The sequence below is a fragment of the Columba livia genome, chromosome 1 (genome assembly GCF_036013475.1).
Source record: "Columba livia isolate bColLiv1 breed racing homer chromosome 1, bColLiv1.pat.W.v2, whole genome shotgun sequence".
In the NCBI taxonomy this organism is placed as follows: domain Eukaryota; kingdom Metazoa; phylum Chordata; class Aves; order Columbiformes; family Columbidae; genus Columba; species Columba livia.
In genome coordinates this window covers 69,413,902-69,433,274 of record NC_088602.1, presented here as the reverse complement: position 1 = coordinate 69,433,274, position 19,373 = coordinate 69,413,902, and the positions used below count along the sequence as shown (strand labels likewise).

The 19,373-nt window shown below is 39.8% G+C and overlaps 1 protein-coding gene across 5 annotated transcripts in view; it reads right to left on the bottom strand.

The window, feature by feature from the left end:
- The window catches only part of REV1 (REV1 DNA directed polymerase), a 62,101-nt gene extending 43,556 nt beyond the window's left edge, over window positions 1–18,545 (bottom strand). For 4 of the 5 annotated variants that reach the window (XM_065049835.1, XM_065049836.1, XM_065049837.1 and 1 more), the window contains exons 1-4: window positions 18,322–18,545; window positions 4,528–4,594; window positions 3,595–3,727; window positions 1,616–1,784 (exon numbers count right to left, since the gene is read on the bottom strand). In XM_065049835.1, the coding sequence (XP_064905907.1) occupies window positions 1,616–1,784; window positions 3,595–3,727; window positions 4,528–4,584 (359 nt within the window). In that variant the 5' untranslated portion in view covers window positions 4,585–4,594; window positions 18,322–18,545. Of the gene's footprint in view, window positions 1–1,615; window positions 1,811–3,594; window positions 3,728–4,527; window positions 4,595–18,321 lie in introns of those variants that run through there. The other variant, XM_065049839.1, reaches the window with a different exon arrangement.
- Window positions 18,546–19,373: the final 828 nt, after the last annotated feature.

Genomic DNA, 19,373 nt, shown 5'->3' with positions numbered 1-19,373 from the left:
TCTAACAACACTGCTTTACCAGCTGTTTGTGACAGTAACATTTTAGTATTGACTCTTAACCAAACTAAAATAATAAAAAAAAAACCCAAACAAAGCAACAACACACCAAAAAACCCACCCCTCCAAAAAAAAAAAAAAACCCAGCATATTGCACTAACATGATGTGCACGTGAATATTTCAACAAATTTGGAACCTCTACATCCACTGCACCAGCTTTCACCAACTTATCTACTGAGAAGAACTTCAATATTCCATGTACAGAGACAGAATATTTAACCAGTGAGTGTTCTTCAGTACTGTTGCGTGGAAGGGGAAAAATGAGGAGGGTTTGTGAAATTAGCTTTTATTCCAGATTCTAACACAAATCTTGTTCTATAGAGACAGTGAGTTTCCTGTCTCCTCGTACCTAGCCTTGTATATCTGTCTGTACTCAGTTCTTCTGACTTATTCAGCAATACAATATTTCCGAACAAGGAGAAGTAGAACCTGAACACAAGATATCATATGGAAACTTTTAGGAGACTTCATACATTAGGTTCTAGCAAGTTTCTACTGAATGTATACAAATGGATTTTTCCAACTTGGTTAAAATCGTAACAAGCTTTAATGGCATCAACGAAAACAACTACATTTTTCAAATAAAAACACACCTACCACCAGTTTTCCAAGTCCTTAAACTTGTGGGTGACGCCCTACACGTGTTTAAAAAACGTACCTAAAGTCTTTTGCAAAATGACGAACCTATCATTTCTGATTAAAGATTAAAAAATCTACCTTAAAGATACATTACATGAAACAGTTGAATCCAAAGCACTGAAAATCAGCAAACTGAAAATAGGAACTGCAAATAGGACTTTACAAGTATATATGGAGAACAGTTCCTTGTCTGTTTCTGCTGGTCATCTAGGAAAGAGGCTAGTTAAGTATAGCATGACACTGGCAGAATGACTTCCAGAACATATTCCTGCCTGTTCTATTTCCCATGGGTTCCTCAGACGGAATGCAAGCCAGATTAACTGCTCTGAGCCTGGCTATCATCTTTTTCAAGGACCTGAGGACAACTTCAGTTGATCCTATATATTCCAGTGCCTAGAGGAACCAAAGAACATAAAGTATTTGTATATAAAACTTGCAAGTTTGTTTTGTTTTGGTTTTTTCTACAAAGTCACATCATGATAAATGTTTAGACAGATGAATTTCAGTTTTATGAAAACGCTTTTCCATTTACATGCTTCTTCATTTACAGATGAAATGAAACTTATGCAACGCACATCGACAAGAGGTTAAGAAACAATCACCTGGTACTTATTTAAACATACTGAGATGAAGGCTGGTCAATTGATTGGATATTGAACAGAATCAACAGGATAGTGTTCAGTTTTCTGATATGCCTGAGACTTTCTGAATATTCTTAGTGAAGTTTCTTAAGAAACAATCACTAAGAAGCATATCTTCAATGTAACAGTGTTTTTTAAACTCAGCTGTTGCAAGGACAGATTTATTTTAAACTATACCATAATCTCAAAATGCAATCTTCTACAATGCTGTTCCTAGACTTTCCTTATTTTTTTTTCCAAAAAGAGAAATCTCCAAAAGCAGTAGAGCTAAACTTACCTTTCCATGATCCACTCTGGACGAACGACTTTTTCTCCTTTTAATTCTTTTATTTTGGCATTTGGAAGGTTTGTGGCAATGATATGAGTTGTTTTTGATCTGGAATAATACACATGGTATTGGCCTCCATGCAACATCATTAGTCGTCTTAATTCATCAGCTGAGGGATCTATAAAATTAAAATCAGAAATATTCCTGCTTTGTGTTGGCAAATACAGTAAGAAAAACAACTTTAATTGAGAAATATGATGCCACAATCAGAAAGAGTGCAAACCACTGTTTTTCTCCTGAAAAACCTCACAAGTTCTTCAAAGAACAAATCAGAAAAGCATTTCTAAAGAAGTGTAGAAAACTGTTTCTGAAGAGACTGATTGAGAATGTAAACGTGCTACTTGTTATAGAGGATCTTTCTACAACATGTGGTAGGGGGAGGAATACTCAAGTAGATTTAATACCAAAACTACATTAAAAACTATATCAACATAACACAAAATCAAGTATTACAGTAACTCATACTTATCTTTTCACCAGAGTTCAGGAGAGTAGTTTATACCCAAAAGTAACAGACAAGAATTAATATCAAAAGGGTTTAGCAACAGCATAGAATTCCTACTATACAATTTCTGGTTTCCTGAAGCAGTTAACTCACTCTTTCCTTACCAGGTTATCCTAGAATTGTTACAGGAAACGGAGAATACCTTAAAAATTATCAACTCTTCTTATCCCCTCAATCATGTTAAAAAGAGCACTTGTTTTGCAAACAGAGGTGGGAGAAAAAAAAAAAAAAATTAGCTTTTGGAGAACCTTTGCAGTGGTCTCACATCGGCACTAAAAAGTTTAGGTCAGCACAAACAGAATGTTTTAAATAGTCATTCTGGCACAAGATACTGGGGTGAGGGGGCAGGGAGGAAAAAAGAAAAAAAAAAAAAGAAAAAGTTTATCAATACAGGAAAGAAGAAACTTTTTTTTGAAAGAATACAGTTACAATTCCTTCCAGGGGCCTACTGTCAACTCTCAAAATATTTCTAACACTTGATTGTTTCTCTAACTTTTAACTAAAAATAGCATACATTTTCTCCAGGTGTTCTCTTTCCTACTCCAGCCTTTTGGACAACCACCTTGACTAGTTCTATTTAGGAACTAGTACCTTGAAGAATATGCAAATGCTAGATTTTCACTAAAGAAACTGCCTGTACTAAAGAACTGATTCAGATGTATTAATAGTTCAACATGTCAACCTTAACCTTCTTCAGCCTGTTTGGGCCCTGTGCTCAAACCAGCCCTGCTCCATACCATAGAAGCTCTACTCATTGGTTATGTAATAGTCACAACATTCCTAGCATAGGTCCCTGAAAAAGGCTTCAGGGAAGTTTCAAAAAGGTTATTACGCTGCTTTACAGAACCCAGGAGAAATATGTACATAAGTATGGTAGATTAAAAACCTTACTCCAGTTAACATGCACTATCAGTCCATCACAGACAATGCATATGTAAGTCCTGTTCTTCCTTCCACTATTAATGGGTTCACTGTCTCAAGCATTACACCACTCTGAGCAAGAAAACCCCAACATATCTACCCAAACATAAATTTAATGCATATGCTCCAAATCCAATGCAATCATCAATAGTTTGGAAAAATAAAGAATTAGTATATGTAGGAGTATGGAGGAAGTTAAAAAGTTTCATTTCAAATAAAATCACAGAAATTTGGAAAAATTTACTGCTATTTCTATCAGCGATCATTCATGTAAATGATTTAGCAAAGTAATACTTATATTCAGAACCTAAATCTGATTTTATATTGAAAATCTTAACGATGAAATACAAAGTAATGTAACAATTACTGTATATGTTTTGTATATTGTATATTTAACTCAGCTTCAACTGAAGTGTTTTACAGTTCTTTACTCCACTTATGATGGTAAACAGAAAACAGAAAAAAAAACAGAACAGATCCTTAAAAAAACTAGAAGCTTTACCTGTAAAGCCGTTGACATAGATGGCAACTCCACTAAAGATACTTGATGAATTTCCATCCTTCTGGTGCTGTATGGCTGAATCTGACCGGAACTGATCCTCCAGCTTCTTAACCTTTGCTGACATATACCCGCCCTAGTTTTTAAGTTAAAACAAAACAAAACCAAACTGTTGATGGCAGTCTTATTTTCTAACATTTACAGACAGAAACTCATCAATTGTAAGACTGGAAAGGTAAGCAGCATTCCTTCAAATTTATTTTGGTCAACCTACATTATGCATATTCTTTTTCTAAATGAAACCCAGCAAATCCTCCACCCTAAATTCTTATCTTCAATATAACTGCACCTTGTTACCAACATAGTGGGATCTATTTCATACTTCTTTAATCTTATTCCATAAGAAAAATATTCTATCTATATAAAAATTATTATAGAATAAAAAGAAAGAAGAAAAAAAGAAATAAGGGAATGACGCAAGTTACGATGCTAAATTGGAGGGTCATTACCTAAAGAAATAATGTAGAGAATATTCATTAAGCTCCATTTATTTTCAGTTCTTAAATATACATGAGGCAGTAGTATCATAAACATTTATGTAAATTAGGCATCTCAGTTATTGTTTGTCCATTTATATAGGATAACCATAAATACTTTAAAAATTATTTAGTTTAGTTTTTAAATGGTGATTTAAAACTATTCAAGGGTCTGCACTTATTAATAATGCAATTCAGTGGATAATTGTGAAGGAAGACTTCACAACCTGGTAATTTAAAAAATTTCTTTTGAACTTAATTACAGGTTTTCAAATGAGGCAAAAAGTTTTAAGTTATAGCATACCTTTAGCACATATAGCATAATTGTAAACCCTTTATAACCACAGTGCCAGTTACTACTTACTCTTCTGCAAAAAAAGCTATTTGGTTTTGAACATACCCATATTCCCCAGCCATCGCCATCGGCAGCCCGTTTCCGCCATCCACCTCGCCTCATACTGAAGCTTCTGCGTAGGAAGAAAAACGCTGAATCAATTAGAGGTTTAGTAATATCATCAGTGTCATTTCAATGATGCATTACAGGTCATCTACAGATTATCACAAATATTACATTTTTCAGTGGGCTTCAATGAAGAATATGAGTTAACCTAAATATTAAAAATTGCATAAAAACCTAGTTACTTGGTTTTGTAGTAATGCATAGTGTAGCACCTGTGTATCAAAAAACACACACACATTTTTCTCTATTCACCCAAAACTCAAAAAACTCATTACAATGTTGAGCTTCCATTATGATTTATTAAATTCCTCCTGTTCATCATACATCTCCTATAATAAAAGGTTCTTAAATACAGTTGCTACTGTTCATGCAAAATATTGCCCAAGTCAGGAACAACTTTTTATTTCCTATTTTATACTATCTGCATGGTGAGATGCAGGCAAACACCTCCTGGTACCAGATCCATTTCACCAATGGATTTAGGGCTAATCATAAAAGATCCAAACACTGTTGCTCCAATTCAACACATCACACAAAACTGAAAGAAAAAACTAAAGGCCATCTTATGGTTAATAAAAGCCAGTTGTTTAGATGATCTAGCATGATCTATAGCAAGGTTTGTGATTTGTTCCTCAGAGTTCTTTGTTTGTTCACGATGATAAAATAAATAAATAAATAACTACACCCAACCAGACAATTTGCAGATTTTTTTTAATGCAAAACACTTATCCTTGGACCATGATCTGTTGTACACAGCAGTGTCCCCAGATGAGCTATTAGTAGGCTAGAACAGAACTGGTGGAGAGAAAAAAACTAAACATTTTGGACTGTGGCCAACCGTGCACTGCACCCAAGTGATTCGCATTAACTATAGCTGTTGTAACACTGATTTTAAAATATTGATTAATGATGTAGTAAGATCACGAGGTCACTGCCTGCCATTAAATCTCTCACTTTCTACTCTAAGCAGTTCCCTAAATAAAAACACTGTTTTGTCTTTTAGGGCTATCAGCTCTTGAAAGCGTGAGGACAGGACTCTGAAACTAAAAGGAAGAAGATTTAAGGCAGTCACCTTTATTTTATTAAATATTTAATTTCTATTCCTTTATCGTCCATAAAAATGCACAAAACTACAGTTAATACACAGAAGGAAGTAAACTTTTTTTTTTTTTTTTTTTTAAATCCTTGTCTGCTTTTGAGAAGATACCTATTCTCTGGCCTATCCACACAGCATTCTTCAGTAATGGAGCACAGAAGCTTCTCTCAGTCTCCAGCCTACCAGAAAGCATACACAGCTGTGCACGAAGATAATGCATTTTGGTCATTTTCCTGTCCAGGCCTTCTACTGCACTGTTCTGGAGACTGCCTCCTTTATCACATTAAAATTTTGTTTCCCCTGAACCTGGCTGAAAGTTGACTTCTAGCTTTCAGCTCTTAAATTCACTTTGGTCTAGAGCCACCAAGCAGGTATATTCTGAAATCCAGATAAACCACCCTGGATTGCAGGCAAATTTGATTGCAGAACAAGACACAATTGCAGGAAAGTTTTCATAAATATGATCGTTTTCATGGAATACTGCAAATATGCCAAATTAGGCAATCATAGAATTATAGTCAAAACAGGTATAACTACCTTGAAAAGACAAGTTTCAGGACCTCTACAAAAACAGGAAGATCATGAGGCACCTGGTTCTATTATTCTTAGAGCTGCTGTAATTTGATATATAACCTACACATACGTATATAATTATAAAGATTAATCACATGTCAAGGAGATGGGCTTTATACCAGCAACCAAAAGAAAGCAACCCCTCCTCAGTATATTTTTTCTTTAGGTACCTGCATTTCTTACTCAGAGACCAACTTTTAAGATGCTGGGCTTTCTGAAATTAATTTTTAGTGGACTGGATTACATCTAATAGATAACACAGAACTCTTACGGAGCAGCAAGCCAAATGATGAGCTAGATGACCACATGAAATACAAATCTGACTTTTTTCCTGTAGAGGACATACTGGAAATGGCTACATGATTTATTTCATATGGAAAACTTGTATTTTTCCATCAGCTGACGTCAACTGTAATTCAAATCTATCACTTCTGGATAAGAAGTTATTGGGGAAAACAGAAAAGTGTAAGTTCAAAAAAAACCCCACATTCATTAATGAAAATGTTATGTAGTGCTTTTAGATACCATAGGTATTTAAACAGTGTGAGTTCATAAGAAACACCAAAATCTTAAATCTTAAACTATTGATTACCCCTTCTCCTTCATAATAAAGGAAGACAAAGTCTTAAAGAGTGAGTACAAAAAGGATGGAGGGTCTCTCTTCGCAAGGAGCCACATGGAGATGACAAGTGGCAACAGATACAAGTTGCACCAGAAGAGGTTTCATCTTGATATAAGAAAGAAATTTTTTACAGTGAGAAAAATCAATCACTGCAACAACCTACACAGGCACATGATAGAGTTCTCATCACTGGAGATTTTTAAGATGCAATTGGGCAGCGTGCTTGATAAATCTCATCTAGGCTTCCCTGTCCATGTAAGGTTGAACTAGAGAGTCTTTCAAGGTCCCTTCCAACCTGGGCTGTTTTTAAGTCTATGAAAAAAAAATTCATATGAAAATAAACACTCTGGAAAAACAAAACAATGAAAGAACCTTCAAAACCATTCGAAATGCATACTATAAGCCACCATAACATCAGTCTAACAAAAAGATGTCCTTTATTCCAACCACTGAGTTCTTGAGAAGATAGGATTTGATAGGTAGTTACTCTGACCCACATATACACAACCTCTTGCTTAAACTAAAATACCTGATGCCTGATAAACTGAAGAACTGCCTTCATGAGGGCAAGTTTTTTCTGAAACCTTGAAACGCATTTAATTTTTATTCAGGACACTCGAAGCTAAGGAAGATCTCTAGTCTAAAAGCCATTAGATCAGAACACTACATCCAGTAGGGCAAATCAAAATCAGAATCATGCATACGTGCCTAGTTTAATTAAAACTAGAAATCAGAAAACAAGACCATTTTAGGTTAGTGTGTTAAAAGCATGATATATCAAGTGCACAAAAGCTGTCTTCCGAGAACCTCCAAAACTAGAGAAGCTAGGCTGTAATGCCTGCTTACAACATCTGATAATGATTTATCATTTCCTTGGCAGATGTGATTTTTGACTCAGCCAGTCCACTTCAATTCTAAACACACAAGTTAGGAACATGGTATTTCAGTGACTACTAGATGCCTCTGGCTCATGTCTTGAGTTTGGGGATTATTATGCTGATATGAAAGCCTGGGAGACTAATTTCTCCCTTTGTAGTTCCAGGAACTGAATGATGAAACAAGGTTTCTGGACTAAGGAGAACCTCCACTATTAAAGATTTGTGCTTACAGCACAAATTTTCCTTTGAGAATGAAGATAACCTCTACAGCTGCCCAGCTGAAACCTAAAGAGTAAATGAGCATGACAGGTATCTTGCACAGGACATATTAAATCAGAGGAAAAGTTAAGCAAGATTTGAAACATTCTCATTGGTTCATTAAATAAAAACTATAAGGATGATGTGATGCTCCCTCTATAGAAATCACAATGAAGGGATGAATAACATACATACTTCGTAAAGAACCCTTGAAGTGAGGGCAGAAGACGGGGGAGGAAAACAAAACAGGGAACTTAAACACCCATCGCAAGCAGGCCAGTTTCATTCAAGAGTTCATCCTTCTTGCGACTGTAGTATCTAACTTGTTTCAGAACTGTTTTTCTGTTTTCACAAAGGCACAGTGACTCAGTGAAAGTGAACCACCATAGTTACTAGTTCTCAGAGTATCTCTAGAACCTGAAGGACAAGCTATAACATGACCCTTTGCCTAGAGAAAAGCTTTCTAAATAAAATTGAAATGCTCATATTCTAGACCTGTGAACACAAATATAAAAAGAAACCCTAAACAACTCTGAAACTACACAAAAGCCTGTAAAAGTAGAAATAGCATTCCCAGGAATAGAATCCAATTTTTCAGTGCAAGAGAAACAACGTTTCAAGAAAAGGAAAAAAAAAAAAATCAAGTTAATAATTCCTGTGATCAAAATTAACATAATTTGGCCATGCATCTCTTTCTGGACCACATAAAAATGGTAAAATCTTACCATTTTACAAAATAGGGTTCTTTAACTAAAATTCAAATTTCTACTGTGTAATCCTTTTCAAAACTGAAGCTAGAAGAGAAACTAAGGTTTTTGATGCTTTGTACATGACTGGCTCAGAAATACTCAATACAGCCCACTAGGAAAAGGTATGTAACATCCCTTTGCACTCTGCTTCATAGGCCTAGCATTTTACTTCCCAACCTACAACCACTTAGTCCTATTACTAAAGACTGTTAATCAAAGCCTACAGATCAGCTAGTGGAATGAAACGTTAAGTCTACATCTATAAACATGTCTGTGTATACAGAGGAGTTGCACAGCAACTGTAAGAGTTCAGATTGCAAAACACGGAATTTAGATGTGAATGTTTATGTTAATACTTGGTTTAATCTCTCCTGTAGCACATACAGTCTGATGCAGGAAAGTTATTTATTTAAAATACTTTAAATTCAGGCTGGTATGGCTCTAAGACAAGTAAGTGTCTTTCCGCTATCTCAGACATTTGGGATAAAACAGATAACCAAGAAACCCAGACCAAAATCACAGGTATTATGGGGGAAAATGCTTGGGAGCACAACATACTTATATTGATGACTCTATAAGAACTGAAGATGAATCTTCATGAGCTTTTTAATTCTAGGTCAGTATCAGCCCTGTCCGAGCTGGAGTTGTGTCTGCCATACTCTTCAGCATTCCCTTTTCCATGTACACAGTGCAGAGATATTTCTGCTGCCTCTTCAAGGAGCCAACTTGAATCTGGGAGAATATACACTTTCTGGCTCTGCACTGCACAGAAGCAAATGAGCTATTTCCAAAAACAAAATGAAGCTGCATCATGACTCAACAAATAACCCTACTAAACTTGTGTCTAAACACATGGCACTAGTAGCTTTTAATCCAGATAATCCAGTTTCAGGTAACTGAAAGATGAGTGAAAGTATAACACATTCAAACAGCTATTTTGCATTCCTGACCAGTGTGAACATCCTGTCAATATCCTCTAATGCAGAAGAACTTGATTTAATGACTATACTCAAACACCACAAGCCTTATTCTTGAAGGTGCAACTCTACTGCTAACGAAGTATGGATAACTCGTGCCACTGAGTATCATAATTTTTTGCTTGAACTGTAGATTGGATCCACCCCAACTCAGCACAGCTTAAAAGTTGTTTCCAACAAGTGGGTATTTCATGGCCTGTTTGAGTTTCATACATCTACATTCCAGCTTCCACATCAAACTCACCACTCTACTTGGCACTAGTCTGCAAGCTCTTTGAGGAAAGAACTGTCTTATGTGTTTACGCATTTCTCAGCACAACAGAGTTCTATTCTTGGCTAATTCTTCTGAAAAAGAGCTACTGCTTCAGGATCTAATACAGTTTTCTACCACATATTGAAAAGTTCAGAATTCAGTCAAAGAACCTAAAAATAAAAAAGATAATTCAAAATGTTTTAGATACTGTGTAAATCCTGTGATTTTAGACACTTCAGAGTTAAGACTACTGTTCCATATTAAAATAAACTAATTAGTATGCTGCGAAGCAACTAATTTTATTCTAGGCAGGAAATAAACTCTCAGGGTGAGGGTTCATAAGATGGCTGAGCCAACCTGATGGCTAACTGCCACCAAAAGGGATGGTTCTGCTCCTCAACCTCTGCTGGCCTAATAGGCTCTATCCCCTCTTCCCAACCTCTCCACTACCTCTAGACTCACACGACCTCTATGTTCATACTGGTGCTATGTGCAATTCAGTTCACTAAATCAATAGAAAACTGACATAATTTTATGGGTTTGTTTCCTGCTAGTTCAGCAAGCTGAACTGACTCACAAAAGCATCAGATAAAGCCAAAGCAGACAGGCCAGAAACGAGGAATGGATGGGACTGTTCCTTTTATTGCCAGTGAGATCTTAATATTATCTTGGAAACCAACTTCTAGGGTCATGGCTATAACAGTCCAACTGTGGCATGAACGTGGATACAATGAGCTAGCTACTCTTCACTAACTGCCCTGCTTATGTTCCACCCCCTCAATAAAGAGGGGTAGGCTACCTCACCTTTTCTACAGGGCAAAAGTTTTCATAGCAAGTTACAATCGAACAGATCCCCATCTTAAGCCACACATGCCCTGATGATAATCGGTTCTAATAACAAGCACCTGATATTACAAAGTCAACCAGCAAGTTCTGGTTTGCAGTTCAATTTTTGATATTTTAAAGCAACAGAAATGAAATCAGCTGAAAGACACTTGAAAAATACCTGTCCCAAAACACACCCAACACCACCCCTGTCTCCTATGAGTAAACCTAGGAGTATAAACTAAGAAAGAACAATCACTAAAACCTTGGCCAAATTAAATATAAGACACAAAACTGTTAGTGAGCATGAGAAATTTAGAAATAGTATTTTTCTAAAATAGGAACATCCATGACATTTGCTAGAAAGGTGAAATATCATACAATCCACATAAAGCACAGAAAAATCAAGTCCTTCAGAATAAGGAGTTATGTGTAGATGACTATTCTAAAACTGTGTTCTGTGCATACTTTCATTTGAGCTTGACAGCAAAGAAATGACACTCTGACCTTCAGTTCAGTCACTCCACCAGAAAGACACAGAACTCTGCTAAACTAATCCCATTTCCAAACTGACTATTTTTGCAACTCAAAATGACCTTTATTTCAGATCAGTTTACCTTAACATCAAGAACTCAATACTCAATAACAACAAAGAAATATACATGTATTTTGACCTAAAGCAGTTGTACAACAGGTAACCATTTAAATGAAAGCCACACAGGACAAAAGTGTTTAGACCTCCTCACAACTGACTTGGAGTCTGGGACAGATGACTGTGTTAACTGTCACAAATTAAGAAACCATGAGTACAAGGTACAGAAAACAGCATCACTGCACAGTCTGCAACAGCTTTGAGCAATCTTTTTTTGAGAATATAGTCTTTTTGCTTTTATACATGGCATTTGAGACAGTTAGTTCTTTGAAAAATAGTAAGCCAGATTCAATTTGAGACCAACTGTCAATGTTTCATTCCCCTCTACGAGTAACACTCAGGAGCACCTACAGTCCATTTAGAGCTTGTCACGAGTAGTGGTTTAACTCAGTTGAATTTTTCTTTTGCTCACAGAAGACTATGGCTTCAGTTTCTACATTTCTACACTGTTCAGTAAAATTTCCCACCCTCCTTCAGAATTCCTCAGTGATGAGTGGCTCTTCTTCATAAATTTTCATTGCTACATTTAACCATGTAGCTCAATACACTTTTTAGTTCAAATATCACCTCTTTAATACAATTCTTCTAATTGTCACAATACACTGGCAGCAGACTTCAGCGACTGCCTTAATTATTTCTCTTGAGCACTTACATTCTTTTGGAGCTTCAACCCAAAGAGGACACAGCACACTCACAATCTTTATGACAGCTTCTAAATGTCTAGATTCCAGAATAAAATCCATTAAGTAAAATCAGAATAAGCAGCATTGCTTGTGGAATTAGGACTCTCAATAGCAACATAGTGAATGGACTGTAAATCACCAAAAGGAAATTTTCTTTCTCTCTTGGACTTGAGTACCTGAAACAATAAGGAGGATGAGTATATGACTTGTGTATTCTTCCTTCAAGACCCTATGTTTAGCTGTCTATAGTATTTGAAAACAAAGAATAGCATTACTCTTTTCTTTGAAAAGGAAGAGCGGAATGGTCATTTTTCTACCTAATAAATCAATAGAATTCGTTTAGGTAGTTTTCAGTTTGTGCACTCCTCAGTCAGACAATCCAGTCTTACAATTCACATCGTACACAAGAAGCCTATGCTGAAGCATAGGTCAAGCAACTAGTGCGTAGCATAAGTAAACCATGATCCCTTCTCCCAAATACGAGAACAGTTGCTGCTGCTGCTGCATGATTTAGGGCTTCCTTAGAATTCCTCAGAGCAACTGAGGGAAGCATCCTTGTAAAACCAAAAAAAAAAAGAAAAACAAACCAAAACTAACAAGGCAGGAAAAGTGGGTAAGCGGAGGTATTACGGTCCCAAATAAACAACTGGAAAATTTTCACAAGGTGATCAAAAGAATCTGTGAATGCTCTGAATTTGTTAACATCAAATGAAGAGGAACTGCTCTGACAAAAACTCCTGACATACATTATCTTCAGCTTCCCCAGACTTCAGACCAGCAGACTGGTGACATCTTGTCAAAAAAGACTGTATATTTTTGATTGATTTTATGTATTTGTTTGGTTATATATGTGTGTATATAAATGTATGTGCGTGTGTACACAACAAACTTATTTTTGTTGCTGACCAATTTGATTGTTCACTGCCCAGACTAATCATTTCAGCAACAGAGAATGCCATGGAAACAAATTCGCTCTCTGGGTGAATCCTCTAAGCAGTGTAATGAGAAGGCACCACTTCTAAAAAAAACATAACTTGTACAGAAGAAGTGTCCACTCTGCGAGTCTCATGTGGTAGCTGATGTCAGATAGTAAGGAGGACCGTTTCTCCCCTCATATATGGGCAGCCCTAAACATGTACAGCAGCACAAATCTAAGAACTCAAGTGACTTTACTGGCAAAAGTATTGATAACCACAGATTCAGTATTTAAATAGGCAGATCTTCTGTTCATGGCAGCTTTTGAATGACATTACTTAATTCCAACTGACACTGAATACTCAGGTTACCAAATGTTTTTCTGGATTTGCCTTTGAAACTTCCAAAGCTGCAAAATCTTGTTTGAAGTAAAATCTTCACAAGATATGGCTTCTATGCTTAGCCTTGAAGTTCTAAATTTCTACTCAAGTTTTTGACATCTTTTGTTAGTCCATGGACAATACTTTTATCATCAACTCAGACCAACAAGGCTTAGAAGAATCAGATTAAATTAGTAAGTGGAGAGATCAAAACAAATGGAAATAGTTTTTCATCTGTTGCCTGGTTTATTTGCAGATTCTCTGACACAGAGCACCAAGGATGTTAAAAGTCCATAGGGGTTGAACAGATGAATGGAATAAAAAGCTATTAAATATTTTTTTAAAATGGCAGCAAACTACAGGAAATCAGAATGTCAAGGCAAAGTATCCCTAATAGTTTCTTCACTACTATCTAGGCAAACTTTTGATCTGATACAATGTATTCTCAAATTTTCCCCTAGATTTTGAGGGAAAAGAAAAGAGAGAGTACAGTGCCTCTGTGTTCTGGAAAAACACATTTCCAAGTTCTTGTTCTTGGGACAAAACAAAAATGCTCTATTACTTAGGCGTCCCTGAATAAAACTCAAATCTGAGTTGCATTCTTGTCATGAAGTGGTTTTAAGTACATCTGACATCAGTGTTACACTGCTGCTTCCTCGAGACAGATCGATACAAAAAGACCACAGACAAAAAGTGGCCTACCCCAGGCAAACATGGTGTTTGTAGAACTAAGGTTAAAAATCAATGCAGAAATTATAGGAATCATTATGGAGGGACAACACTTACAACTGCTAATTCCTGATCAGCTAGATATCAAAGTGAAAAGTCATTAGTCCTCTCCCTTTGCCCTGCATTGTTTTGTAAGAGTGTTCTCGGAACTGCTTACCAAATAACGCAATTTCAGCATGGAAGTCTAGGAAATAGTGACTGAAAAGCCACTCTTTCCAGTTTCCCAATGCTCTAATGTTTCCTGAAAACAAAAGGCAGATGCAGAAACCAGGAGCAGTATCCTTTCAATACAGAACATTATATTAGTTCTTTAGTTCAAATGGGAGTTGAATTCAAAAGCACAAAATCGTAAAATACATTTACTGTACTTGATAACTGCACTCATAATTTACCTTACATGCCATGGTGTCATGGGCTTTCCTATTTTTAAGAGTTACCAGTGATTTCATGGTTTTCTCTAAACAGCAACAGCTCCTAGGTTTCCAAAATTATCTAAATGGAGTATAACCATGATGCTGATTCATTGTGCCCTGAACTAACAGCTGACCTGAGTCACCTCAAAAAGATGAAGTCATGAACATGATGGACAAACTTTATTTTACTTTTGATATTCACTGACAACTAGAATCTCACAAAAAATTCTGGCAACAGTCCTCAGGATGCTGCCAAAATACACCTCATATCTCACCCTGGCAGAATACTGCCAATCTTTAAATCAACACTGAAAAACCTCAGAGCAGTTGTCGATCCTACTCTGCACAGCTTCAGCCCTGCTTTCACATTTTGGCATTCAAACCAATGCACCTGCATTTGCAAAAATGACTCTGCAAGGTACCTGAGCAGTGTCTTACTCTGAGCAGAATTAGCTTTCTCTTTTCGGAATTATTTACCTTCATAAATCAAGAAGCTGAAAAGGTCTGCACAAATTCAAGCAGACCAAATAAGGACGATACAGCTGATAATTTCCATATGTTGGGAATTGGTTGAAGTTTTTACAGATAGCTGGGAACCAAAAGCAAAACCAAAGCAGAAGAGTTAACCACAATATGGCTAAGCTTTACTTATGCAAGCAACTAAATTTCAAATCACCAGCTTCAGCACTCTGAAAGAGGTAGAATACCAACTGGGAGACCCTAAAGCTTTGAGATAGGAAATGAATTTTTAAAAATTAATAAAATAAAAATTTAATATAATAGTACTTTCCCAAAAACTAACACTGAAATTCAGGGATCGTGGTCTGCTTTGGCATTTACAGCAAAGAATACAGAAGATACAACAATCCTTTCTATGGGTATACCAAACTAAAAGCATCCTCTAGATGAATGCAATGGTCACAGATACCTTAGCTACAGGAGCAGCAGTCTTTACATTAGTTTTGAAAACACAAGCTGCAGTAATGGAAATTATCATCACAGCCCAGAATTTAAAGCACATACACCTCTCTTCCACTGAAGAGCAAGAAAGAAAACCAGTTTCCTAATTCTGACTTCTACCTTATGAGCACCAGTTACTCCACACAAAATACAGAAGTAGGAGGGACCACAGACATGGGAGGCCCTCCTCCCTAAAAACATTTCTGTCTCCAACTAAAATGCTGTCTGGTATCCACAACAGAGCAGAAAGCCTCTCTCAGGGAGCATCACTTCCACAAGTATACCATATTACTCAGGTTTCCAAATTCCTCACGCTCTTTTGCATCCATTTAGATTTGCTTTCTTACTTTCAACTTACTTTATAACTCCATGGCCCCTCTCATTTCTATTTGCTTCTAGGCTTTCTCATTTTGCTACGCTTTGCTAAACACATGGCACTATCACCAAACTAATCTAGACTGTATTTTTGAGAGAAGGTTTCAACATTTGGATACTAAGCTCCCTCGTTATATCTATACCAGGGAAACACGCAGCTAAGAGCTGACAGAGATCTCAGTGATAATAACACACACCTTTAATTAAAATAGAAAAACGTTCAATATAAAAAAATTCATTCTTCATGAAATAACCAATAGATGACAAATTAAATTGGGAAAGCACAAGGCAGGGTCAAGCAAGTTATTATTTTCCTGCTTGGCCTGAACAACTGATATATTTAAAAAGGTCTCTATAATCATACTTATTTTTTCTACCTACTCAAAACCTGGTTTTGTGTTTGAATCATTCTTACTTTTAAAAAAATCTCTCTAGTACCTGAAAGATTTAAAATTTCCCATGAAGTTTCTTTAAAAAAGACATCCAGGTCAAGGGATCAGAAAATACTAATAAAAATCAGCACTCAGTTACAATACACTATCACTGCATCAGAACAAGCTCTGACTAAGTAGGAATACGTACATACTATCCAGAAAGATGGACTGGTGCTATGTTTGAAAGACCAATTACTGAATAATGTACTAAAGACATGTATACTGTAAACAGAAAAATGTACAATCAGTTCACTATCAAGGCTTGAAAGATGCTATTTTTTTTTTCACTATTAGAGCTTTACTTTCAAAACAATCTGTCTTCACATAGTTAAACATCAGTGAGTCAAAAGGCAGGTAGACACTGTGCCTCTACTAATACTGTCCTACCAATGACCTCCAGCCTGACAGCTTGGGATTATTTACTAACAGGAATTTGGCACTTTGTCCAGTGGGAGAAACGGACTGAACGAAAGAACAATATGGCGGGAATGGGTAATAATATATGCTTGAAACAAGATGGCAAAGAATTTGTCAGAGATTTGCATTTCTGTGTTAAATACCATAAACCTTAGTAAAATACAACTATTTCAGAAATAAATTTTAACTATAACTTCTTCCAATTAATCGTAATTAGGCAACTGTTTAAAACAATTTTATCTAAGTAACATTTGCATCTAAATAAATTGATATTTTGGATTGTAAAATTACAATCCCCTGGTTTTGCTTCTTTGGACTACAATATCAAATTTGAGATTGGACCTGGATTTCAAATCAAGATGTGGAAGAAACACCAACTCATCTTTTAATTAAGAAAATCTCTAATACAAGCAGAGTATTCACAGCCCTGTCATTTTGAAGACTTTGACATTAATTTTCAAGCATAAGAAATAACTGCGTATTACAGCATACAACACAGATTCTCCACCAGAAAAAAAAATGACATGCTTGTGATATTATCTTTCTCTCACTTCTTAAGGTTACCATGCCATTACTGCGCATCTCTCATCAGGGGCTTTTTGTTAAGTGTCACAGGTCAAATCAATAGTAACTCTATAGCAAAATGCACCAACATTAGATGGGGCAGGGGTGAAGAAGCATCAGTGAACACATTTGTCCCTCGGTGTTCGTAAGCACAGGCTTACTCATCAAACACGGGTCTCTTCCCTTCGGCACACTGGTTATACCCAACACTATTGCTCAGCAAATAGAACTTGAAACGAACACGATGAAAAACCGCAGACACATGCTGCTACAGCTGAGTGCCCCAGTGTGCGTGGTGTGTTCGAGACGGGCAAGGCTGCACCAGCGCCTGGGCTTTCCTTCTCCTCCAACCTATTTCCCTGCAATGACCCCTTAGCTAGCAAAACACTCGCAGCCCCACTCGGGCTCTGCCTCGGGAACCGTGTTGTGTCTGAAGCGCAGGCCTCATGTGACAGGCGCACACACACAGGTGCCGTGGCTGGCGGGGGAGGGGCAGGCGCCGAGCGGGGGTGGCTGACCCAGACATGCACACACCTGGCACACCCTCGGCAACTTGCAGCGGCGCGCCCGCGCGCGTGCCCAGAGGCCCGTCACCCCCCGCCGCCTTGTTCCCCTCGCCCGCGCGCACACCCTCCCGCGCGCGGGCAAGCGGGGCTCAGCGAGGCCCCCGCGCCGGTTACATAACCCCGCGCGCCACCCTTCCCCTCCCACCCCTGCCCCCACCCCTCCGCTCCCCACGCCGAGCCCCGCGCTGGGGAAGCGGGGGAGCAGGACCAGGCCGCGGGCCCAGGGAGGGGCTGAGGCAGGGCAAGGGCTGCGGGCTCCGCGTCTGCCTCAGGATCCCCCTTCCTTCCCGCCCCCGCCCCGAGCCGCCTTCCGCACGCGCGCGCCAGGGCGCGCTCGCGAGAGCCGGGCGGCCATGGGGGCCAGGGCCGCCGCGCCGCGAGGGGGAAGGCGCCCGCTCCGGCAGCCCCCGCTCACCTTTCGCCGAGTCCCAGACGCACATTCCCGGGGCGCTGCCGCCGCCTGCCCTGCCGGGCCGTGTGGGGGCTTCACATCGCGGCTTCCCCCCACCCCGGCACGGACGGACGCACGCAGTCACCGCCTCCTGCTCGCCTTCCTCCGCTCTCCGCTCCGGCCGCGCTCTCCCTCCTCTCTCTCTTCCTTCCTTCCTCTCTCCCCCCTCCTTCTCCTCCCCGCCTCGGTGTCCCCAGCAGCAGCCCCTCCTCCCCCCGCCCTTCCTGCGAGCGCGTCACGAGAGAGCCTCGCGCCACCAACCGCCGCTCGGTCAACAAGCCGGCGCGCGCCGGGCAGGCCAGCCGGCCGGCCCGCCCGTGTCCCCCCCGCCAGGGCGCCCCCTAGCGGCTCGCGCCCCGCGGAACGTCGCGTGCGGCGGCGCCGCCGCCGAGAGAGCTGGGGAGCTCTCACACCGGGCACGTGACGGCGGGGAGGGGAGGGGCGGGGCGGGGCGGGCGCGAGCTGCTCGCGCGCCTCTCCGGCTCACCGCCCCGCGCCTGGGTGGGCTGCGGAGGGCGCGGGGCGGCGGCGCCCCCTGGCGGCGCAACGGCCGCGCCGCAAAGCGCGGGGGCTGCTGCAGCGGCGGCGCGGGCGGAGGTGTCACAGCGGGACGGGACGGGACGGGACGGGTCATCGTGCCGAGAGTAGCTCGGCTCTCCCCCTCCCGGTGGCGGCCGGGAGCCAGTCGGCTGGCCGGCGGAGGCGAAGGGTGTGCGTTTCTGCCTGCAGTGCGGCCGCGTCCTCCCGTCAGCGCGGCGGGCTGGACCCGGTGCTGGCGGTCTGCAGGGAGGGAGATGGCAGGTCTCCTGCCCCCGGCACACGCACGGCTCCCCTGCCTGGGGCTGAGCCGCGCCGCAGCGGAGCAGGGGGTCTCTGCTCCCGCGTCGGCAGCGCCCCACACCGCCCTTCACGGAAGAAGCGGGCGGGGAAGGCCCGGGTGGGGTTGTGGCGGCGGCACTTTTTTGGGGGAAGGTGGGGGAGTGTCTCCCGTGCCGCGGAGACTGCTGTGCCCGCCG